The 17,365-nt window shown below is 33.1% G+C and overlaps 3 protein-coding genes across 3 annotated transcripts; 1 reads left to right on the top strand and 2 right to left on the bottom strand.

Moving 5' to 3' along the window:
* The first annotated feature begins 3,697 nt into the window (after positions 1-3,697).
* Positions 3,698-4,912, top strand: LOC102625420 (uncharacterized protein At5g48480). The gene is made up of 2 exons (XM_006492172.4): positions 3,698-4,097; positions 4,498-4,912. The coding sequence occupies exons 1-2, from the start codon at positions 3,820-3,822 to the stop codon at positions 4,715-4,717; spliced, it is 498 nt and encodes a 165-aa protein (XP_006492235.1). The 5' UTR covers positions 3,698-3,819; the 3' UTR covers positions 4,718-4,912.
* A 7,444-nt stretch (positions 4,913-12,356) lies between these two features.
* LOC107174343 (uncharacterized) lies at positions 12,357-13,011 on the bottom strand. Its single transcript, XM_015525144.3, has 2 exons — positions 12,605-13,011; positions 12,357-12,523 (listed from the first exon to the last, which is right to left on the bottom strand). Exons 1-2 carry the CDS (start codon positions 12,940-12,942, stop codon positions 12,511-12,513), a joined length of 351 nt encoding a protein of 116 aa, XP_015380630.1. The 5' UTR covers positions 12,943-13,011; the 3' UTR covers positions 12,357-12,510.
* A 1,267-nt stretch (positions 13,012-14,278) lies between these two features.
* Positions 14,279-14,950, bottom strand: LOC102625697 (putative lipid-transfer protein DIR1). Its single transcript, XM_006492173.4, has 2 exons — positions 14,551-14,950; positions 14,279-14,459 (listed from the first exon to the last, which is right to left on the bottom strand). The coding sequence occupies exons 1-2, from the start codon at positions 14,852-14,854 to the stop codon at positions 14,452-14,454; spliced, it is 312 nt and encodes a 103-aa protein (XP_006492236.1). The 5' UTR covers positions 14,855-14,950; the 3' UTR covers positions 14,279-14,451.
* Positions 14,951-17,365: the final 2,415 nt, after the last annotated feature.

The following is a 17,365-nucleotide window of genomic DNA, read 5'->3' on the forward strand; positions in this document are numbered from 1 at the left end:
CAATTAGTAATTGATTTTGTAAAGAATATATTTATACCTTGACTAGCTCATATCCAATGCTGAGAGCACATGATTGCTTCCAACATGTTTAGGTGCAATCTTTACAATGTGGACTAAAGATTCTAACCCCTGTACTAAAAGTAGACTCCAATGCAAGAGTTGTCATAGGCATGGCTAAAAAATCCCTGGCCATCTCAACCAAAATTTACTTTTTTTCATCTTCTACATTGTAGAACACCAAAGTTCGAAGTAATAGATTGACAATTTTAACTTTTGTTCATCCTCCAAATACTTATCAAAATCGGACTTCGAACTAATAGGTTGACAATTTTAGGCTGCATATACATCAAAATCACCCATATCATCTACATCAACAAAATCAATATGAGATTCGTTCGAAGAAACAATATTTAAGGTAGAAGACTCATCGAGAACACTGTTTCTCGCAATTGAGGATTTGGCCTCATAATTATTAACCATTTCATCACAAAGCTCATGCACTCTCTTAAGTTAATTTTAAAGACCAACTATATAAATCTTTGGATAATAGTAATTAACCAACACCATCTTGTATCTCAAATCAAGAATAACAACTATGACCAATACCCCACTAATACTTAAAAAAATCTTCCCAATACTTCAAAAATTTTTCAATCATGTTATATTGCAAGAACTTATGATGTTTGCCGCCCCTTCAATAAAATCCTCATTTTACAAACCACTGAAAAAAAAAATAGATTAGCTGTGGGGGTATGTTATACCCAAAAAGATTTCAATCTAGCTAGAAAATCATCTCAAATAATCCAACATTTGCTTAGAGAACTCCTATTTCTCACTACTAAACAAACACTCATATTGTGGCTCAAGTGCTTGCAGTTGAGAAAAAATATATTTGTACTTCACTCCAAGTTCAACCATAATGAAAGTAGAACTCCATTTAGTTGGACGATCAAACCCAACTTTTTCACATTTGTTATCTGTACTTAACGTGCAACCAACTCAAACTTTTCTAGTTGTTTTGGCGACGAATGCCAAGAAGATACATTGTCTCTAACATGTGCAATATCACTCTCAATCATTGACAATCTATCCTTCACAATTAGAGTCAAATATGAGCCACACACCATACATCAAAAAATTTACCACACAATATCATTGTCTTAATTGACAACAATCCCTTCAATCTATCAACCATTGCTTCATTAATGGAACAATTATCCAAATTAACCTTGGATATCCTTCAATCCAAATTCCAATCCAACAAATATTTTACTAAAATTTGGGGAAAGACAGTCAGTTATCTGTGGGGCTTGCACATAAATAAACATATTCATTAAAAAATAATAAAAATTATGCAAAGTTATAAAAGAATTATTAAATAAAAATTTTAATATTTAGTAAAGTAACTATCTCAGGATGTTTTGAATCCAACTCACGTATACTAGTTTGCATGTCTGTAATAAGCCACCCTACTATTATTAATCTCTAATAAATTCATTGCTTTCGCCTTTTCTGCATTATATAAACTAAATATCTCATTCTTTAAGGCGTTTCTAAAGATAGGTTTCACCAATGGGTTATAATAATCAACAATATCTCTCAATTGCTCATACTTGACAAACCTAAAAGGAAGCTCATTTTTTACAACCACTGGCAGCCAATGGATCAAATAAATTTCAAGCACGCCATTTTCAGTCCTCGCCAAGTGTTGCTTATTCAGAAAAACCTCTTTCAATGTTGGCTAATTAAAACAGTGAAGAATTTGTCTAGCAAGGTTATTCAAGTTACTGGTTCCTAATCCACAACTAAGGACTGGTCCACAATAATTGTATTTTTTCTTCTCTACCCCACTGACGTTTATCTTTGCGAAATAATCCCCAAAATTTAAGACAGCCCTCTGTTTTTTTTTTTCAACTACGTATTCATTCTTGAACATTTTCTATCTTAGCAATCAGAGATAAATCAGAAGCATTTTCCATTATAATCCTACGTAAAATTAAAGCATGTAAAATATTAAGCTAATATAATTACACCACCAAACCTATAGACTACCATCAGCTTGCTGTAAATTCCAATATCATAAAAAAAAAATAATTAACCGAAATGCTAAGAGGGTAAGAAATCCATCGTGCTTGAAAATGTTACATGTTTTGATAATACTTTGACATATATTCAGAATTAACCATACAAAACGACCAAAATTGCAGAATTTCCACAAGTTGAAGAAAAAAAAAAATCAAAGCTTACTTAAGGTCGAGTGGGTGGTGTTAGGTTTGCTGCTACCGCGTCGTATGGGTGCAAGCTGCCAGTGCTTGGTTTGTTGCTACGTCGTGTGGCTGCTACATTTACGTGCTGGGTTCGCTGGTTGGTGGTGCTAGCTAGCTGCTAGGTTCAATCGATGATGGATGGATCGATCATTGATGGCTGCAAATGTTGGGTGGGTGTTGGTTGTTTCTTTTTTGCTTTTGCTTGTGCTGTTTAATTTACGGATTGTTGGGGCTTGTGATTTCATGATTTGTGAAATTTGGTTGTTTTTTTTTTTTTTAATTTGATTTGATTTTTTAATTTATAAATCATACAGCCCAGACTTTTTCTATAAGCTGTTAACCAAGCTCATTAACAGTAGGTTTTATAATTTTCGGCCCGTATCCATTCCCTTATGTGGTACGAGCTGGGCCTACAGCCTATGCCCTGGACCGAGCCAGCTTGGGCTTTTTAACTTACAAAGGCAAACAAGTAGTAACTGGTCCGTTTGCTACGTGGCTCATTCTCAGATGAGAATACAAATAGTTTCGTCCCTCAAACTGTCAAGCGCGGCAAAGCGGCCGAGTAAAGAAATTAGTTGAACAAACAAACTCCAAGAAAATTGAAATGATAATTAGCTGGGGCAGTGAAAGAGAAAATAGAATATGACAGTGTATGACCAGAGGCCTAACCATATATGCTGCCAAAAAGTTTTGAAACACCCCTCGAAAATCCTAGCCAATTTTTTTGATTCCCGTGTCAGACCAGCCAATCAGTCATTAATCTTCAATATTTTTATTATATTCAAAAAACCTTTTCTTTTTTCCCAAAATCACCCTCTCTCTTATAGTAATGCCATCCATGATCAAATGGATTAAAACCCCGAATAGAAAAACAAACCAAGGAACATTCCCACCAATTAAAAATTCAAAAAACCCAAATAAAGTTTTATTATTTTATTTTCCTAGCGAAACTGGCATTCTGTCAGTCAATTAACTTCAATACAGCAGTTGCAGTGAGTGAACTGCTGCGCCTTTGCATCTATTTTATTTTTGTTGCTTTTTTTAATGTAATAAGTTTCTGGGTAAATGGCCGGTGTTAATTTCGAGTTATTTATTTAGTCAGGGCTATTAATACCAAATTTAACATATGATAGAAGATGGGCGGGTGTACTGTCACGCTTCATACATGCGAGAGAACGTACAATATGTGTTAAACAGTGTTGCACTGATGCGATGGTTGGAGTGTGCGACACGCCAAGGGCATTTTTGGTAGAGGGGCAAAAAGCCGAGGGATACGAGTGACAGTGCAGTGGCATCATCAGTAAATCATTCGAGAAAAAGGGGTATTCTGAAACCGAAAAAAATTTGCCACAATTTCCGTTTTACCCTTGCTCGTCCCAATCGGTTCCGCTTCCCCGCTTCTATAAAATCCCCCTTAACACACCCCACGGAATCCTCATTTCGTTTTATCTTTTCTTCTCTCTCTTTCGTTTTCTCTCTCTTTCTCTCTCTTTCTCTCTCCTAGGGTCAGGTTTCTTTCCTTTGTCTCTAGACTCCAAAACTCTCTCGCTCAATGGCTGATGTCCAGGAGGTTCAGAATGGAGCTGCGCCGGAGAAGGCTCCTGCTACCGTGGCCAGCTTCACGGGGATGAAGCCGCAGTTGCTTGTGGAAGCACCGAAGGCTACTGACGCTGTTCAGTTCTACAAGACCGCGTTTGGTGCCGTGGAGATCGGCCGTAGCGTGGAAACCAAACGCAAGGCTGAACAGGAGCTCCCACTCATCTCCTGCGCTCAACTCGAGATTGCCGGCTCCACTTTCCTTGTCTCTGACGTTTCCGGTGACTCTGCTGCGTACGTTTCTTGAACACTGAGTTTGTTTATGTTTTTTTTATCAGATCTAGCTTTATGCTTAGAGTTTAATTGCTTTCCGTTGTTGCATCTTGATGTTCTTTGAACATTCACGTACTTGAATCTGTACGTTGTTGCTCGACTGTTCTTTTGTCTTTTGTTTTTAATTTTAAGATCTGTTTAAGTGCTTGTTTTGTACTATTTTACTTGTTGGCTTGGCAATATTTTGTATAAAATACATTTAACATTTATTTATATATTTTCGCTATTCTTTCCCTGTGATTTTTGTTCTTGAATCTCCCTTGTAATCAGATTTTTGACCTTTAGTTGACTTTGTCTATTTTCTGGATTTTTGTCTTGGATGTTTGGCTCATTATTTTTATTTATTTACGGTTTTGACCAGTGCACAGACCGTGGGGACCGGATGCGTGCTTTGCTTGGAGACCGAGGACGTGGAGGCTGCCGTCGCCAAGGCTGTGAGTGCTGGAGCTGTTGCTGAGGGTGAGCTCGCTGAAGGCAACGGCGCGTGTTGTGGAGAGCGCGTGGGAAAGGTCAAAGATCCTTATGGCTTCACTTGGCTCATTTGCTCCCCGGTCAAGAAGTGCGCTGGCGTGGAAGCTTAAGAGCCGCCGGATCTGATCTTTAGATATTGATCTACTATCACATAACTCTCTTTTGTCGTTCGTCTTTACTGCTGTGGGTTTATAGCTCTAGGCTCTTTTAGTATTTCGGATATCTTGATGATATTGCTGAACGTTGATCGTGATGATGGATGTTTTTGATTAATTTTGAAGGAACTGACAGCTGGCAGTTATAGACTTCTTGCTACTCTTATTATCAATTTATCATCTTCTATTTTGCTAGTAATATCATCATTAATTCTAGTGATAACTATCCCTTCTGTGTGGAGGGTAAGATAGACTTTTAAACGTCGTGGTTGTGGATAGGGTGGTGGTTTATTGTTGTGCCCCGTGGTACAACAATAACATACATCTTTTGCGTCTGCGATTTGTTTAGTCTTTGTTTATTTTATTTTATTGTTTCAAGTAATGTTAAAATTTCTTCAATAGTCGAGGAATTAGGGAAGAAAACATTGGGCAGTGTAACTGTCAGATTTGGGACGAGTCGGTATGCAACACGTGTCCCCGATGCTGCTATCACTGTAGCGCAGCATGGGCATGTGTCAATTGAATAGACAGCGAGTTGTCTTTCTGCGGGCCCGAGATTTTAACAGTTAGGGGTGGGGCACTCGTGAGCGTTTCCAAATTATTTGTTGGATGATAAAGATTTGTTCCCCTTTAATTCAAGGCAATTCCTAAGTTGTGTTTGAGATACGGCCGGTTGTTTTTACGCGATGAATTGAAATTTAAACGTTGAGAAATAATTTATACGAAATGAATAGTGTGTGGACTTGAATTAGTTTAGTTTTATGGGTTTTAAGTTATATTAAATTTAAATTGAATTAGTCACAAGTTCAATGAGTTTAGTTCTGTGGGCTACAAGTTACATTAAATTTAACTTAAGTGAGGTCATCCATAAAAAAAAAAATTAACTTAAGGGAGACCTTTGATTGAGTGCCCATATTCAACGGTGATAAGGGCGGTCAATTCGGTGTCAATAATTTTGTAGGGAGGAATTCAAAGAGGATATTTTAACGTAACATTTTAACTAGATCACCTGTTCATATTACAAGATAGCACAAAGGATAGAAATATAGGAAATAAGGAATATGTGATTCACAAACAACATCAAGTGAAATGCTTATATTGTGTTAAGTGTTTATTTCGTATAGCTTATTTAACGAGTATAAATATTTATTTAATTTTATAAATTCTAAATATTTATTTAATTTTATAAACTCTTTAAAAAAATTTATTAATTGTTTAGTTATATTTTTTATTGGAAAAATATCCATCGTCCACCTATTTTTTACACCTTTTTAAAAAATACACAATTCCTTTATTTTTTGTTTGGAATTCACCTAAAGTTACATTTTGTTTCACTTTTCCACTTCCGTTTGGAATCCGTTAAGAAAACTAACGGAAACTTTAAAAAAATATCCATTTTACCCCTCAAAACGAAAATTACAATTTCACCTTAAAAATTACAAAAAATAATCAGATTAAATCTAATTATTTTCCCCATCGGTCAATAAAGAAATTAATTCCACAACCATTAAATGCAGGTTTTTTTTTAAATATGTTTGTAATTAGAATGCTAAATTATAACAGTAGTATTAAAAATAGCTCAATCTCGCAAACCATCAATTGAATTTAAGATAAGTAGAGTTTTATTATTCATTGAATTATAATCTGTAGTAGTTAAGATTTTTTTGTACTTCATTAACGTACTAATAATGATATTCATCATTAAATCTAATTATTTTTTGCATTTTTTAGGGTGAAATTGTAATTTTCGTTTTGGGGGTAAAATGGTCATTTTCTTAAGTTTCCGTTAGTTTTCTTAACGGATTCCAAACGGAAGTGGAAAAGTGAAACAAAATGTAACTTTAGGTGGATTCCAGCTAAAAAATGAAAGAATTGTGTATTCTTAAAAAATATGTAAAAAACAGGTAGACGATAGATATTTTCCTTTTTTTATTTAACAATCTTATTTTACTTCTTCTATAACATAATCAAAAAAATTACCTATTAAAGTAATTTTGCAATGTGTAATAAAAAGATCTCATTAAAACCAAACAACTAATTTTTTTAAATAAAAGTTTTACTAATAAAAATTATACTTGAATAAATTTTATTTCAAAAATTATACCAAGCACAGCTTACTTGGAACATCCTTCAACAATTAGGCGGCTTTACTACAAGCTCCAGTTGATTTACTAGAAGAGAAGGGTAAGCAAGATTAAAAGAGATTGCTAAATCAAGTGATCCGGTTGGAACTGAGCAAGGCACGTGGAAAGATCATGATCAATCCGATGCGCGTCCAAAGGTGCTAGTCCTTCTCCAACAGGATGAGTTAGTAAACAATTGAAAAAGACAACGGCAGCACTCAAGTGACGGGACAAATTGGCTGAAGTTACGAGACCGTAAACTACAACTAGAACTAAAACTTGGCAGCATAAATGTTATTAACTAGGTACGTTACATGATTGGTTTATTATTACTAAGATTGGTCTTCTATTGATTATGAGGTGAACAAGGAGGGCACGTGCAAAATTTAACAGGATCCCTTTGTGATTTGATTTGAGGTTGTCGGAAAAGGAATTATGAACGCCGGGCCGGGGGGGAGCGGGGAGGGGTTGGGGGGTTCTCGGAGGCCTTTTAAAAGAAATATGTGAGGGAAGGCAATCTTTCTCTCAATAGTGAAGTTGACGTCTCAAGTATTTGAGAAAATTAAAATTTGAACGGTGTTATACTAGAGTTGATATAAACTAATCTTAATAATTGTATGATTGTAAATATCATGAGCAATACTCTTTAAAAAAAAATCTTTGAACTTGTGTTAGATTTCTTTATTGCCACTCAACTTGCAGGCTCTCTCAAATATTTCAATCACTAAGGAATCCATTTGCAATATAATGATATATCCACGCAGAATAATGTTATAGGTACTGGAATTAACATAAAATTTTGCATAATTTTTTTTTAAAAAAAAAAGTCTTATAGCCAATGGGCTATGAGCCCATTGGCAACTCATATGCCCAATAACCTTAGGCACATGAGTTCGAGTTCCAATCATACGGAGACTCGACTCCCTTCTTATAGGAGTTTATTTAGCTCCCCACTTTGGGGGTAGAATCGATTTCTCTCTAATATTAAGTGAGAGTCATTAATGAACTGTGTCACATTATAATTATGAATGAGAGTCTCAATTGTTATTTGGCTGTAAATATTAGTAGAGTTCTAATTGTAATATATCAATATTTAAAAAAAAATGTTATAGTGATATTTTTTAATTAATTCCCTTAATTTCTAGTGATGGTGATGGTGTGATATTTTTTATGCATATTTCACTGTTGATCTACGCAACTTAATAATATTTTTTATGCACATTTCACTGTTGATCTACGCAACTTAATTAAACGGTTTTCAATTTAAATAGAGAATTCAAAGAAGATATTATAAGATCCAAGTCAAGGAATCACTTGCGCAACTCATTCTTTTTGTAAATCACATAAAATTACAGCAAAGGTATATGACAAAGTTAGGAAACAATACGACATGTATAAAAGGCTTCCTGTCAACATTAATCTACATTAACAAATTTATCAAATGTCAGATAACATATAGTCTTTGTTAACACTTGTTTTTAATATTAATATTAATTACCTAAGAGCTTAATATTTCGAGTCAAGTGAATTCTTAATCGTAGTTTTAGAGCCAAGCGTGCTTTTTAATTCCTCTCATGTGCAAATCATAGCCAATCGAATGGAACATGGAGCGCCTTGGCGAGTGAATCTTCGAATTCATAAATCACAATGATCGAGCGAACCTAGTGATAGGCAGTCATCAAATTTCACATGTATGCTTGTACTTTAACTATTCAGTCGCTGTCCAATTTTTCTAGCAATAATGTTGATGTTACTTTTCCTTTTTTATCTTTTATTACCTTTTGCTTAAAGTTTTCATGATTATTGTTATCTAGCTATCTCAGAAAAGGAAGCAAAGAATGGAAATCCTTTTCATGATCATTTTTGAGCTGGCGAAGGATTTGCTATTGAACTCGAGGCTATCTTGGACAAGGGAATTTAGGGATGGTAATCCGCACCGCCTGCAGTGAGTATACTATTATTAAACCCACACTTGCACTCACTGCGTGAGCGGGTTCACGAGTACCATTGTCATCCGAGTCCGTTAATTTCTGCGCTGCGAGAGATGAGAGATGACGAAGTGAGGAATCAGACTGGAGATCTAGGCTCTAAATATCATATTGAATAAAATCATTTGATAATGGACATCGTCCGCAACGAGTTTGTTATTATTAAATCCACACCCGCACCCATTGTGGGTTTTAATTTTTTAAGAAAAATCACCTGCTGCGGGTTTTGACAATTACCAAACCCGCAATGGTACTCGACGGATTTTTTACAGGTTCTTACATTTAAAATCACAAATGTTTAATATGTAAATTTATATTAATAACCTAAATTTTCACATAACATACTGAATTCTAATTTTAATCAATGTAAATAGAAAATTAAAATTTCAACATCAATCCAACACAAATTCTTAAATTTAAATATAAAATATATAAATTCATAAAAAAAAACCACAAATGCCATGAAAAATTCATGGGTGTGCAGCTATTGTTCACGGGTGAAAGGGAAACAATTTGAAAGGTTAGGTTTTGCGGCTGTTACTCACAAATAAAAAGGAAATAGTTTGGGTTTCCTTTAGGTTAGGTTATGAGTTACAACTTGCACACACCACACATGACATGTTTACACTTTACATTTATTTTATTTATATATTTTTAGATTTAATTATTTTTCAATTAAAATTACATTAAAAATTTTTGGACAAAAAAAAGTGGGTTTGGCGAATATTCATGCAGGTATCTATCGGATATTTAGTGCGGGTTTTAATTTCTAATATCAAACCCACCCGCAACCCACAAAATTACCCGCAGTGGGCGGGTTTGAGGGTACCATTGCCATCTCTAACAAGAGCCCGTTAATTTTTGCTAGAGATGAGAGATGATGAAATTGAGGAATCAGACCGAAGATCTAGGCTCTAAATATCATATTGAATAAAATCATTTGATTTAAAAATTTTAAGTGAATAGTGATAGTGATAAATAAGGACTCAATAATACTAATAAAGATGAATCAGCCGAGACATGATAATGATATAGATCAGTGACAGAATTTTAGTACTAGTAGTGACCGCAAGGGGCTGAAGTCTCCAGTGAACAAAATTTCCCTCCCAAATTTTACTTATTTATTATCAGCAATTAATATGATATCATTTAACCCTCCTCTAATTAAATATCTTTCAAATATTATAAAAGTTAAAAAGTACTTCTTACATACTTCAAATAATTAAAGGGTTTGGGCTTTCGGCCGCTTGGCCCACGTACATTCAAATTAATTAATTTTTTTTCGCTCCAAAACCCATATTTTAATCTACAATTCTTGAAGCGTGCAAAAATCCGATGGAGTTTGCAAATCTCCAAGACTACACCTCCAACTTAACAGTAAAAGTGAGCATTTCTTAATTCTCCTCAGCTTGTCGCTGTCACTAAAACCCGTAAAAAGGCATGAACAGAGTCGCTTGATGCTTTGGGTTGGGTTTTAGGTCAACCCAAACCAAACCAGAAAAAGTTTGGGTTGTAATCCAAACCAACCCAAACTTGTTTAACCCAACTCAATTCAACCCATATTAATAATGATTTGGGTTTGGGTTTGGATTTGAGTTTTATGATTAAAATATCTTTTGTTTAGGTAATTTGATTGTATCAAAATCATAAAAATTGATCATTTATCACACAAATTAAAATTGATTTTATCATTTAGTAAATAAATATTATTATCTTTCAACTTTTTATTTATATTTATTCTAAATTATTAACATTAAATACCAATTGATAGATGTAATGTGTAGGATGTAATCAGATTGGGGGTGGGTAGATTTGGGTTTGGATCAACCTGATCGGATCGAGAAAACAGTAATCTAAATTCAATCCGAACTTGTCGGATAAAAAATTTGTGTTAATTATACGCTGGTCCAGTCAAGTTCGGTCCAAAATTAAATCCAAGTCCATTACGATGGATTTAGATATTATTCGGATTAGGGGTAATCTTGAGTTTTTTTTTTTTTGTTTACTTTGAGTGTTTTTTGTCTTCAAATTATCTTAATTATTAGAAGATAGGTTTAATGTAATTATCTCATTTTAGTCCTTTTTTTTAATACCAATTTTCAACAAAAAATGAAAATTTACCAAATTTCAACACAAAATGAAAATTACTACTCTGAGATTAATTAAATAAAAAAAAACTACTAATATAGGATCAGGTCAGTTTCTTTTCCCATCCCTAGATCTAATTAGTCCCTATGTGTGACGAAATTCTTAGTTCTAACGGGTGAAACATGTTATTTGTAGGGATACACATAAAATTTTAACACGCACATATTTCTATTATATAAGCAAACCACGGTGGTACGGGAGAAATTTTATAAAAAAAAATAATCTAATATATTCATGATATTGGTAATAATAATAATAATAATGAGAGAAAAAAATTAAAATGCGTGATATCAAGATGCTTTCATTCATGGAAGAAGTGTGTTGCACTTGGGAAGGAAGAGCCGAGGCAGAATGATTTTTTATATATGTTGTTATTGTTACTATTTTTTTTGGCTTTATCTATTGAGCAATTTTAATTTTCTTATAAGTGACTTGTAAATCTTATGAGTTGTTATTTCTTTTTCTTTTTTTTTTTATAGTCCTTTTTGAGCTTGTATGAATACATGATTTAATTAGAAATCAACCTAACTGAACAAATAATATGCCTGCTACTTATACAAGATCTATTGGTGCCAATTGGTTTATCGCCTTTTCAATTGTGAATGTGTGTGAATTTTGATTTATTTTAACGTCCACTTATCTTAACAATTTGAAAATTGATATGTGGAAAATAAATAGATGTTCTAATATTTAAATTTGAGCTAGGGATAACAATCTATTTGTAAGTCAACACTGTAAAATGGCTAGACAATATTGTCTAGCAACAATTTGACGATGTACAATTATATAAACGTTACTATTTAATCTCAAATTTACATCTTCAAAGGTGCGATCATACTATAACTTGTAAGAATCCACAAAATGTGATATAATTTTATTTGTTGAACCTTTCTTATCATGAAATTCATTATTCTTGTGGCATAATCAAAATTTTAGTTCAACGAGGCGATGTTGTAGAAATTACCATAAACTTGAGTAGGTTAGATTATAAAGTCAGAAAAAAAAGAGAGCTAACAATGAGGATCGTGATGATCAAATTAAGCATAAACTTGAGTAAATTATAACATAAAACCTATCAATGAGGGTCAAACAAGAAACATGTACACAAATTGGCATAATTTCAATTTTTATACGACATGAGAGCAGAGAGCAGAGCTGGGCCTCTACAGTCTACATATACGTCTAGTTCCTGCCTGCCAGCCCATGATTTCTCTTTAATTAATTTATCATCCATATAATTGGATTTGAAATTAAGAATAAATTAGCCATTTCTTCAATATCACATTCATCACATCACTCGCCGTCAATTTGAAAGCAATTATCAACAGAGTAATCAAAGAGGAAATTTGTACTATATTATTAGGTCATAACATTATTTTTAACCAGATCACACTTATTAATAGGAAATAATAAATACAGCCGTATTAATTGGACGTGAACCAGCAGGCAGTAACGTTCCTTAAACCTGTAGGCCTCTTCGTCCTGCTCGCTAATTCAGTAAGCTGCATGCATACGTATATAAAAGATCAGGCGACTAATCAATTAATAACACAGAAAGTATATATAGTTAAAATTAAACGTACGTGTAATCTGCGCAGCGGGGCCTGACGTATCTGAGATTGCACCTGGAAGGAAGAGCCATGGCAAGATCATAATCAATCTGAAGGGAACGCACGACGTCCGAGAATTGCGAGGAGCACCAGCAGTCGGTGTTGCAAACACCAAGAAGAGACATGCAGCACTCCGGGTTCGGTTTGGTCAGATCTTCCTGCAGACATCTCCATCGAATAGGCTCGATCCTTCTCGTACAGTAATAACCTGCTGCTTGGTCCCACGTGCTTTCAACCATCACCGCCGCCGCCACCGTCACCGCCGCCGCCGCCATCATCAATACAACCGCTAACTTGTTTCCCATTCCCATTTCTAATATTATATTTCTCTCAGTTACCTTACCTGCAGTTTACTTGCATTGCACTCCCTTCCCTAGCTGATCTGAAATTATATAGAAGAACGTTCCATACGTGAACTAGATTTTAATTAATTGCCACCGTTTATATCCATGACATGTTGTTTAAACTTATCACATGGCGGGTTTGTATTGCTATTAAGGGAGAATGCCGATTTGGCCACTTTTTTTTTAATGTTATTTCACCATTTAGGTCCCTAACAGGTTTTAATTTTGTCATTTCAATATCTCGTCCCTCTTGTTAGTTAAGAAATTGAGTTGAGTTATTCCACATTGATTAGAAAATAAAAATATATGTATGTATACCGTTAAAGCAAGTTTAAGCTTTCAATTTAAGTGATAACTTAGCTTTTAGGTTAGTATTTTAAGTTAAAACACTTTGATGTCTTAGGTGTAGTTAGGTTTGCCTTCCATTTAGTGTTGATGAGGAAAAATTTCCTCTTCTTTCTCACAGGTCTTTTTTTTGCAGACAAAACTGCGTCGTTTTCAAGGACAAGTGTCCGCGCTAAAGATTTTGTTATAAATATCACCATCCCATTCAATCAAGAGATTAGATTTGCTAAATTGACTTTAAGGTCCCTTGTCAAATAAAAAAAAAAAAAAAGGGTCTTAATTAGTGTTAGATTATCTTATAATTGTTGCTTGTGAGTATGTGACGGTACCCTCTAAATTTTTTTCGTGACGACACTAAAAATGGTTGCCCCGATTAGCGTTGATTTGTGAGAATAATAAATCTTGTCTTCACAACCGTTATAGTACAGACTTTAATATAATTATATATGTTATACAGTTTAATCTATTTTCCAATGTGATCATTAAGATTTCTTCTAAGTTGGGTAACTTCATCGCTCATGGTCTAGGGCAGGTTTACCTGCTACCATTTTCTTATCCAACAAGAACTGGTGGTTTTGGTTAGATAGCTTCCTTCTCCCGTTTACTATACGTGTCTCGGATGACTCAAATTAATCAAGTTATAATCTGTTTCTACGTGCCACTAAAAAATTAAAAAGAAAAAGATTGCAAATTAAGGACTATATATATATATATATATATATATATATATATTTAGTATTTTTCTTGAGAAAAAAAAAAAAGGAAAGATTTTGAGTACTAATTGTGTGCTTTGCTAGTTGCTCTTGATCTAAAATGCTTTCTCAAATATTTCAATTACAAAAAGAAACCCAAAATAATGTGAATCGATCATTTTTATCAGATTAAGCTATTATGGCTGACTGCAGGCTACCAGTTCTGAATCAGCAAGGAAGGATATGATAATAAAAACACAGTATCATTTAATCAAACTTAATTATGTCACTCGTATTTATATAAATTGCATAAAGCACAGCAATGGTAAATTACAAACAACAATAGATAGAAAGAAAGATGTTGACAACATGAACTAACATGCAGCACGGACACGACCACAAACATCCTTCAACGATTATTCCACATGCTATTTCTCATTTAGGAACCTGTAAAGAAAAACCCCAGCAAGATTAGCAACAAATTAAGTTTGTAGCTGGTATTAGTTCAATTAATCAGTGAAGTTAATTGACTAATTACATGGAACAGCAATAGGAGGGTTGCACTTGGCAGGAAGAGCCAAGGCAAGATCAGGATCAATCCCAAAAGCTTTCAACATTGGGGACCCTTTGTAACCACACAAGCATTGCAAGTCAGCCCCGGCAAGAGCCTTGCAGCACTGAGCCGATGGGGCTGCCGTGTTTGGTGCATCCTGTGTCACGTATGGCTTACAAGCTTCTAGCCCAGCGTCAGACATTTTGCACAAACTTAGTGCCCTTGAGCTTTCAATGCCCATCATCATCACCACCGCCAACAAAACCACCAACTTCTTTCCCGTCTCCATTGACAATTCTCCTCTTACTCGTTTAATTAGCTGCTGCAGTTGATTTAATAACTCAGCTCTCAAGACCACTCAGGGTTGTGCACATGGTGGCATTGATTGGGCTGTGTTGTTTATATAGAAGAGTTTATGCGCCCGTGAACTAAATTTGGCAGCATGCCAGAGTCACGGGTGCATAAATTTTGTTACACTTTTATCTCATTGCATTGGCTGGCCCTTGGTTTTGTTATTAATTTATCATTGGTTGTTTTGATTTTGTGGTCTCAAATGACGCCACATAATTGAAGGGAATATTTAACCCCCTCGAGCACTGAAACTGAATAATGGGAATAAGAATGAATGATTTTCGAGATGATTTTTCATGGGTGTTAGTTATCGTTATTTCTTTTGACTTTATCTGTACTTGAGAGCAAATTTTGTGATAAGTACTGCCTGCAACATTCTATTTAGGGGATTTTCGTTTGTATTTTTTTTTAATTTTTTTTAACAACCAATCATTTTTTTTTAAAAATATTTTCTGATTTTACTTTTCCTTTTTAGATTTTATGAGTGCATGATTCAACTGGAAATTAACCTAAGATTAAGTGCCTTCTACATTTAAATTAAAAATAAGAATTTCAACTTAATCCATCAAAATCAATTGGCATCTTGAGAGAGCTTCAAACTAAAAGAACCCGAAAAGTATTTCCACTGAAGTACCATTGCCTGCCTCCCCTTGGCATATTATCAGCTGACATGGACCCACTAAATTCCTAAATATTTTGCAAGTTTATCACATCCCACCTCCGTAGATTGTTGACACGTTTACTAGAATAGGTTCTTGAAGTGATTAAAAGCAATCATCAAGGAATTAGCATATATTGCCCCCTCACTTTTAACCTCTCTTCCTCTTTATTCACGTCGATATGCCTTAACTTCACTCAATTCCTATGTTTAAATTCATTTCAAAAGATGTGGATATTTACATCATCAAAGTGTATCAAAAAACAGCAGAAAAAAATATTAATTAGATTGCTTTTGTCAGTTTGCATTATACTATATTGTACTGCTTTAAAATACTGTTCTTATAGTAATCCATATTTGGCGCAATTTGTGGTTGCATTAAACTATATTAAAAAAGTGGCTAATATAATATTTTAGGTTCAGACTGTATTATATTAAAATATTATTTATATTTTAAATATAATTATTTAATTTTTATTATTTAATAAATTTACATTTATTAAATATTAATTTCTATTTATATTTAACTAAAAATTAATTTAAATAATAATATAAGATAGTAATAAACCTAAATATTTAATAAATAAATGATAATATATTATCTTACTTTCTTCACAGAAAATTATTTTAACTATTTTATTTTATGTAGGTAAAATTTATTTTATTTTTATTTTAATAAATAAAAATAAAAATATACATCTTATTTAATAATTTAAAATTTACTAAAATACTAAATTTAAAAATAAATTTAAATTAAATAATCATTTTCAATATTAATAAATAAAAATAAATTTATCATTTAAATTATGTTATATTTTTACAATATAATATTACCAATAATATAACATAATATTGCAATATTTTATTATTTTATAATAGTAAATTATTAAAACAATTTTATATTAGAAAAATTAATGTTTAAAAAAATTATATAATACTTAATTAAAAATTATAACAAAACCCTCAAATATTAATAAATTTAAATAATATTAATTTAATTTTGACTATAATATAAAAAATAGTATATTATTTTATATAATATAATACAGTTTGTACTCCACTAAACATAGTGTTGTATTACAACTCAATGCAATGAATCACATTATAATGCAATATAACTAATAATACAATATAATATAATATAATGCGTCAAATACACCCTGAATGTAAAGTAAATTAAAGACACCACATTATCATAGCTATCTTGCTTTTATATATACCTTCCAACTTGCACATAATACGAAGGAGATTGACGAATCAGCTAGTTTTGGAAGATAAACTCCAAGTTGATTAGAATTTAGAACATTTTTTTTTTTTGGATGGGAATTTAGAAGGTGTAAAGATTAAAGTTAAACCATGCAATAATTACATAATTAAAGCATGTGACATTGTGATAAATAATTTATATATAGACCCTGACACCCCTCTCATTGTAAATCCATTTCCCATCTCACAACTGCTTGTTCTTCTTCATAACTTTCTCTTATTACTCAGCATCATCTGTATATTTCTTTCAATGGCCTCCAGTTACACTCAGGTTCTCTCTCTCTCTCTCTCTCTCTCTCTCTTTGTTATATTTTAGTTTTCTTTCATAAAAAGAATTTATACAAAGAAATTTTATATTTTCGGTCATTCTAAATAATTAGCTCCAACATACATACACATATATATGTTGTACCAAATGATAGTTTCTTTATCCATTAACATATTATAATATTTTAAGTCATTAAAATACATGTAGTCATTCTCCAGTGCAGACGTTTCGCCAGCACTTTATATATAATTTTTCAA

Source organism: Citrus sinensis, chromosome 2 (genome assembly GCF_022201045.2).
Source record: "Citrus sinensis cultivar Valencia sweet orange chromosome 2, DVS_A1.0, whole genome shotgun sequence".
In the NCBI taxonomy this organism is placed as follows: Eukaryota; Viridiplantae; Streptophyta; class Magnoliopsida; order Sapindales; family Rutaceae; genus Citrus; species Citrus sinensis.

What these genes read in the sequence shown, in the direction of transcription:
- LOC102625420 (XM_006492172.4), top strand. Translation starts at nt 3,820, where the DNA reads ATGGCTGATGTCCAGGAGGTTCAGAATGGAGCTGCGCCGGAGAAGGCT. An exon ending in GTTTCCGGTGACTCTGCTGC is followed by an intron (nt 4,098 to 4,497) that starts GTACGTTTCTTG and finishes GGTTTTGACCAG; the next exon opens with TGCACAGACCGTGGGGACCG.
- LOC107174343 (XM_015525144.3), bottom strand. Translation starts at nt 12,942, where the DNA reads ATGGGAATGGGAAACAAGTTAGCGGTTGTATTGATGATGGCGGCGGCG.
- LOC102625697 (XM_006492173.4), bottom strand. Translation starts at nt 14,854, where the DNA reads ATGGAGACGGGAAAGAAGTTGGTGGTTTTGTTGGCGGTGGTGATGATG.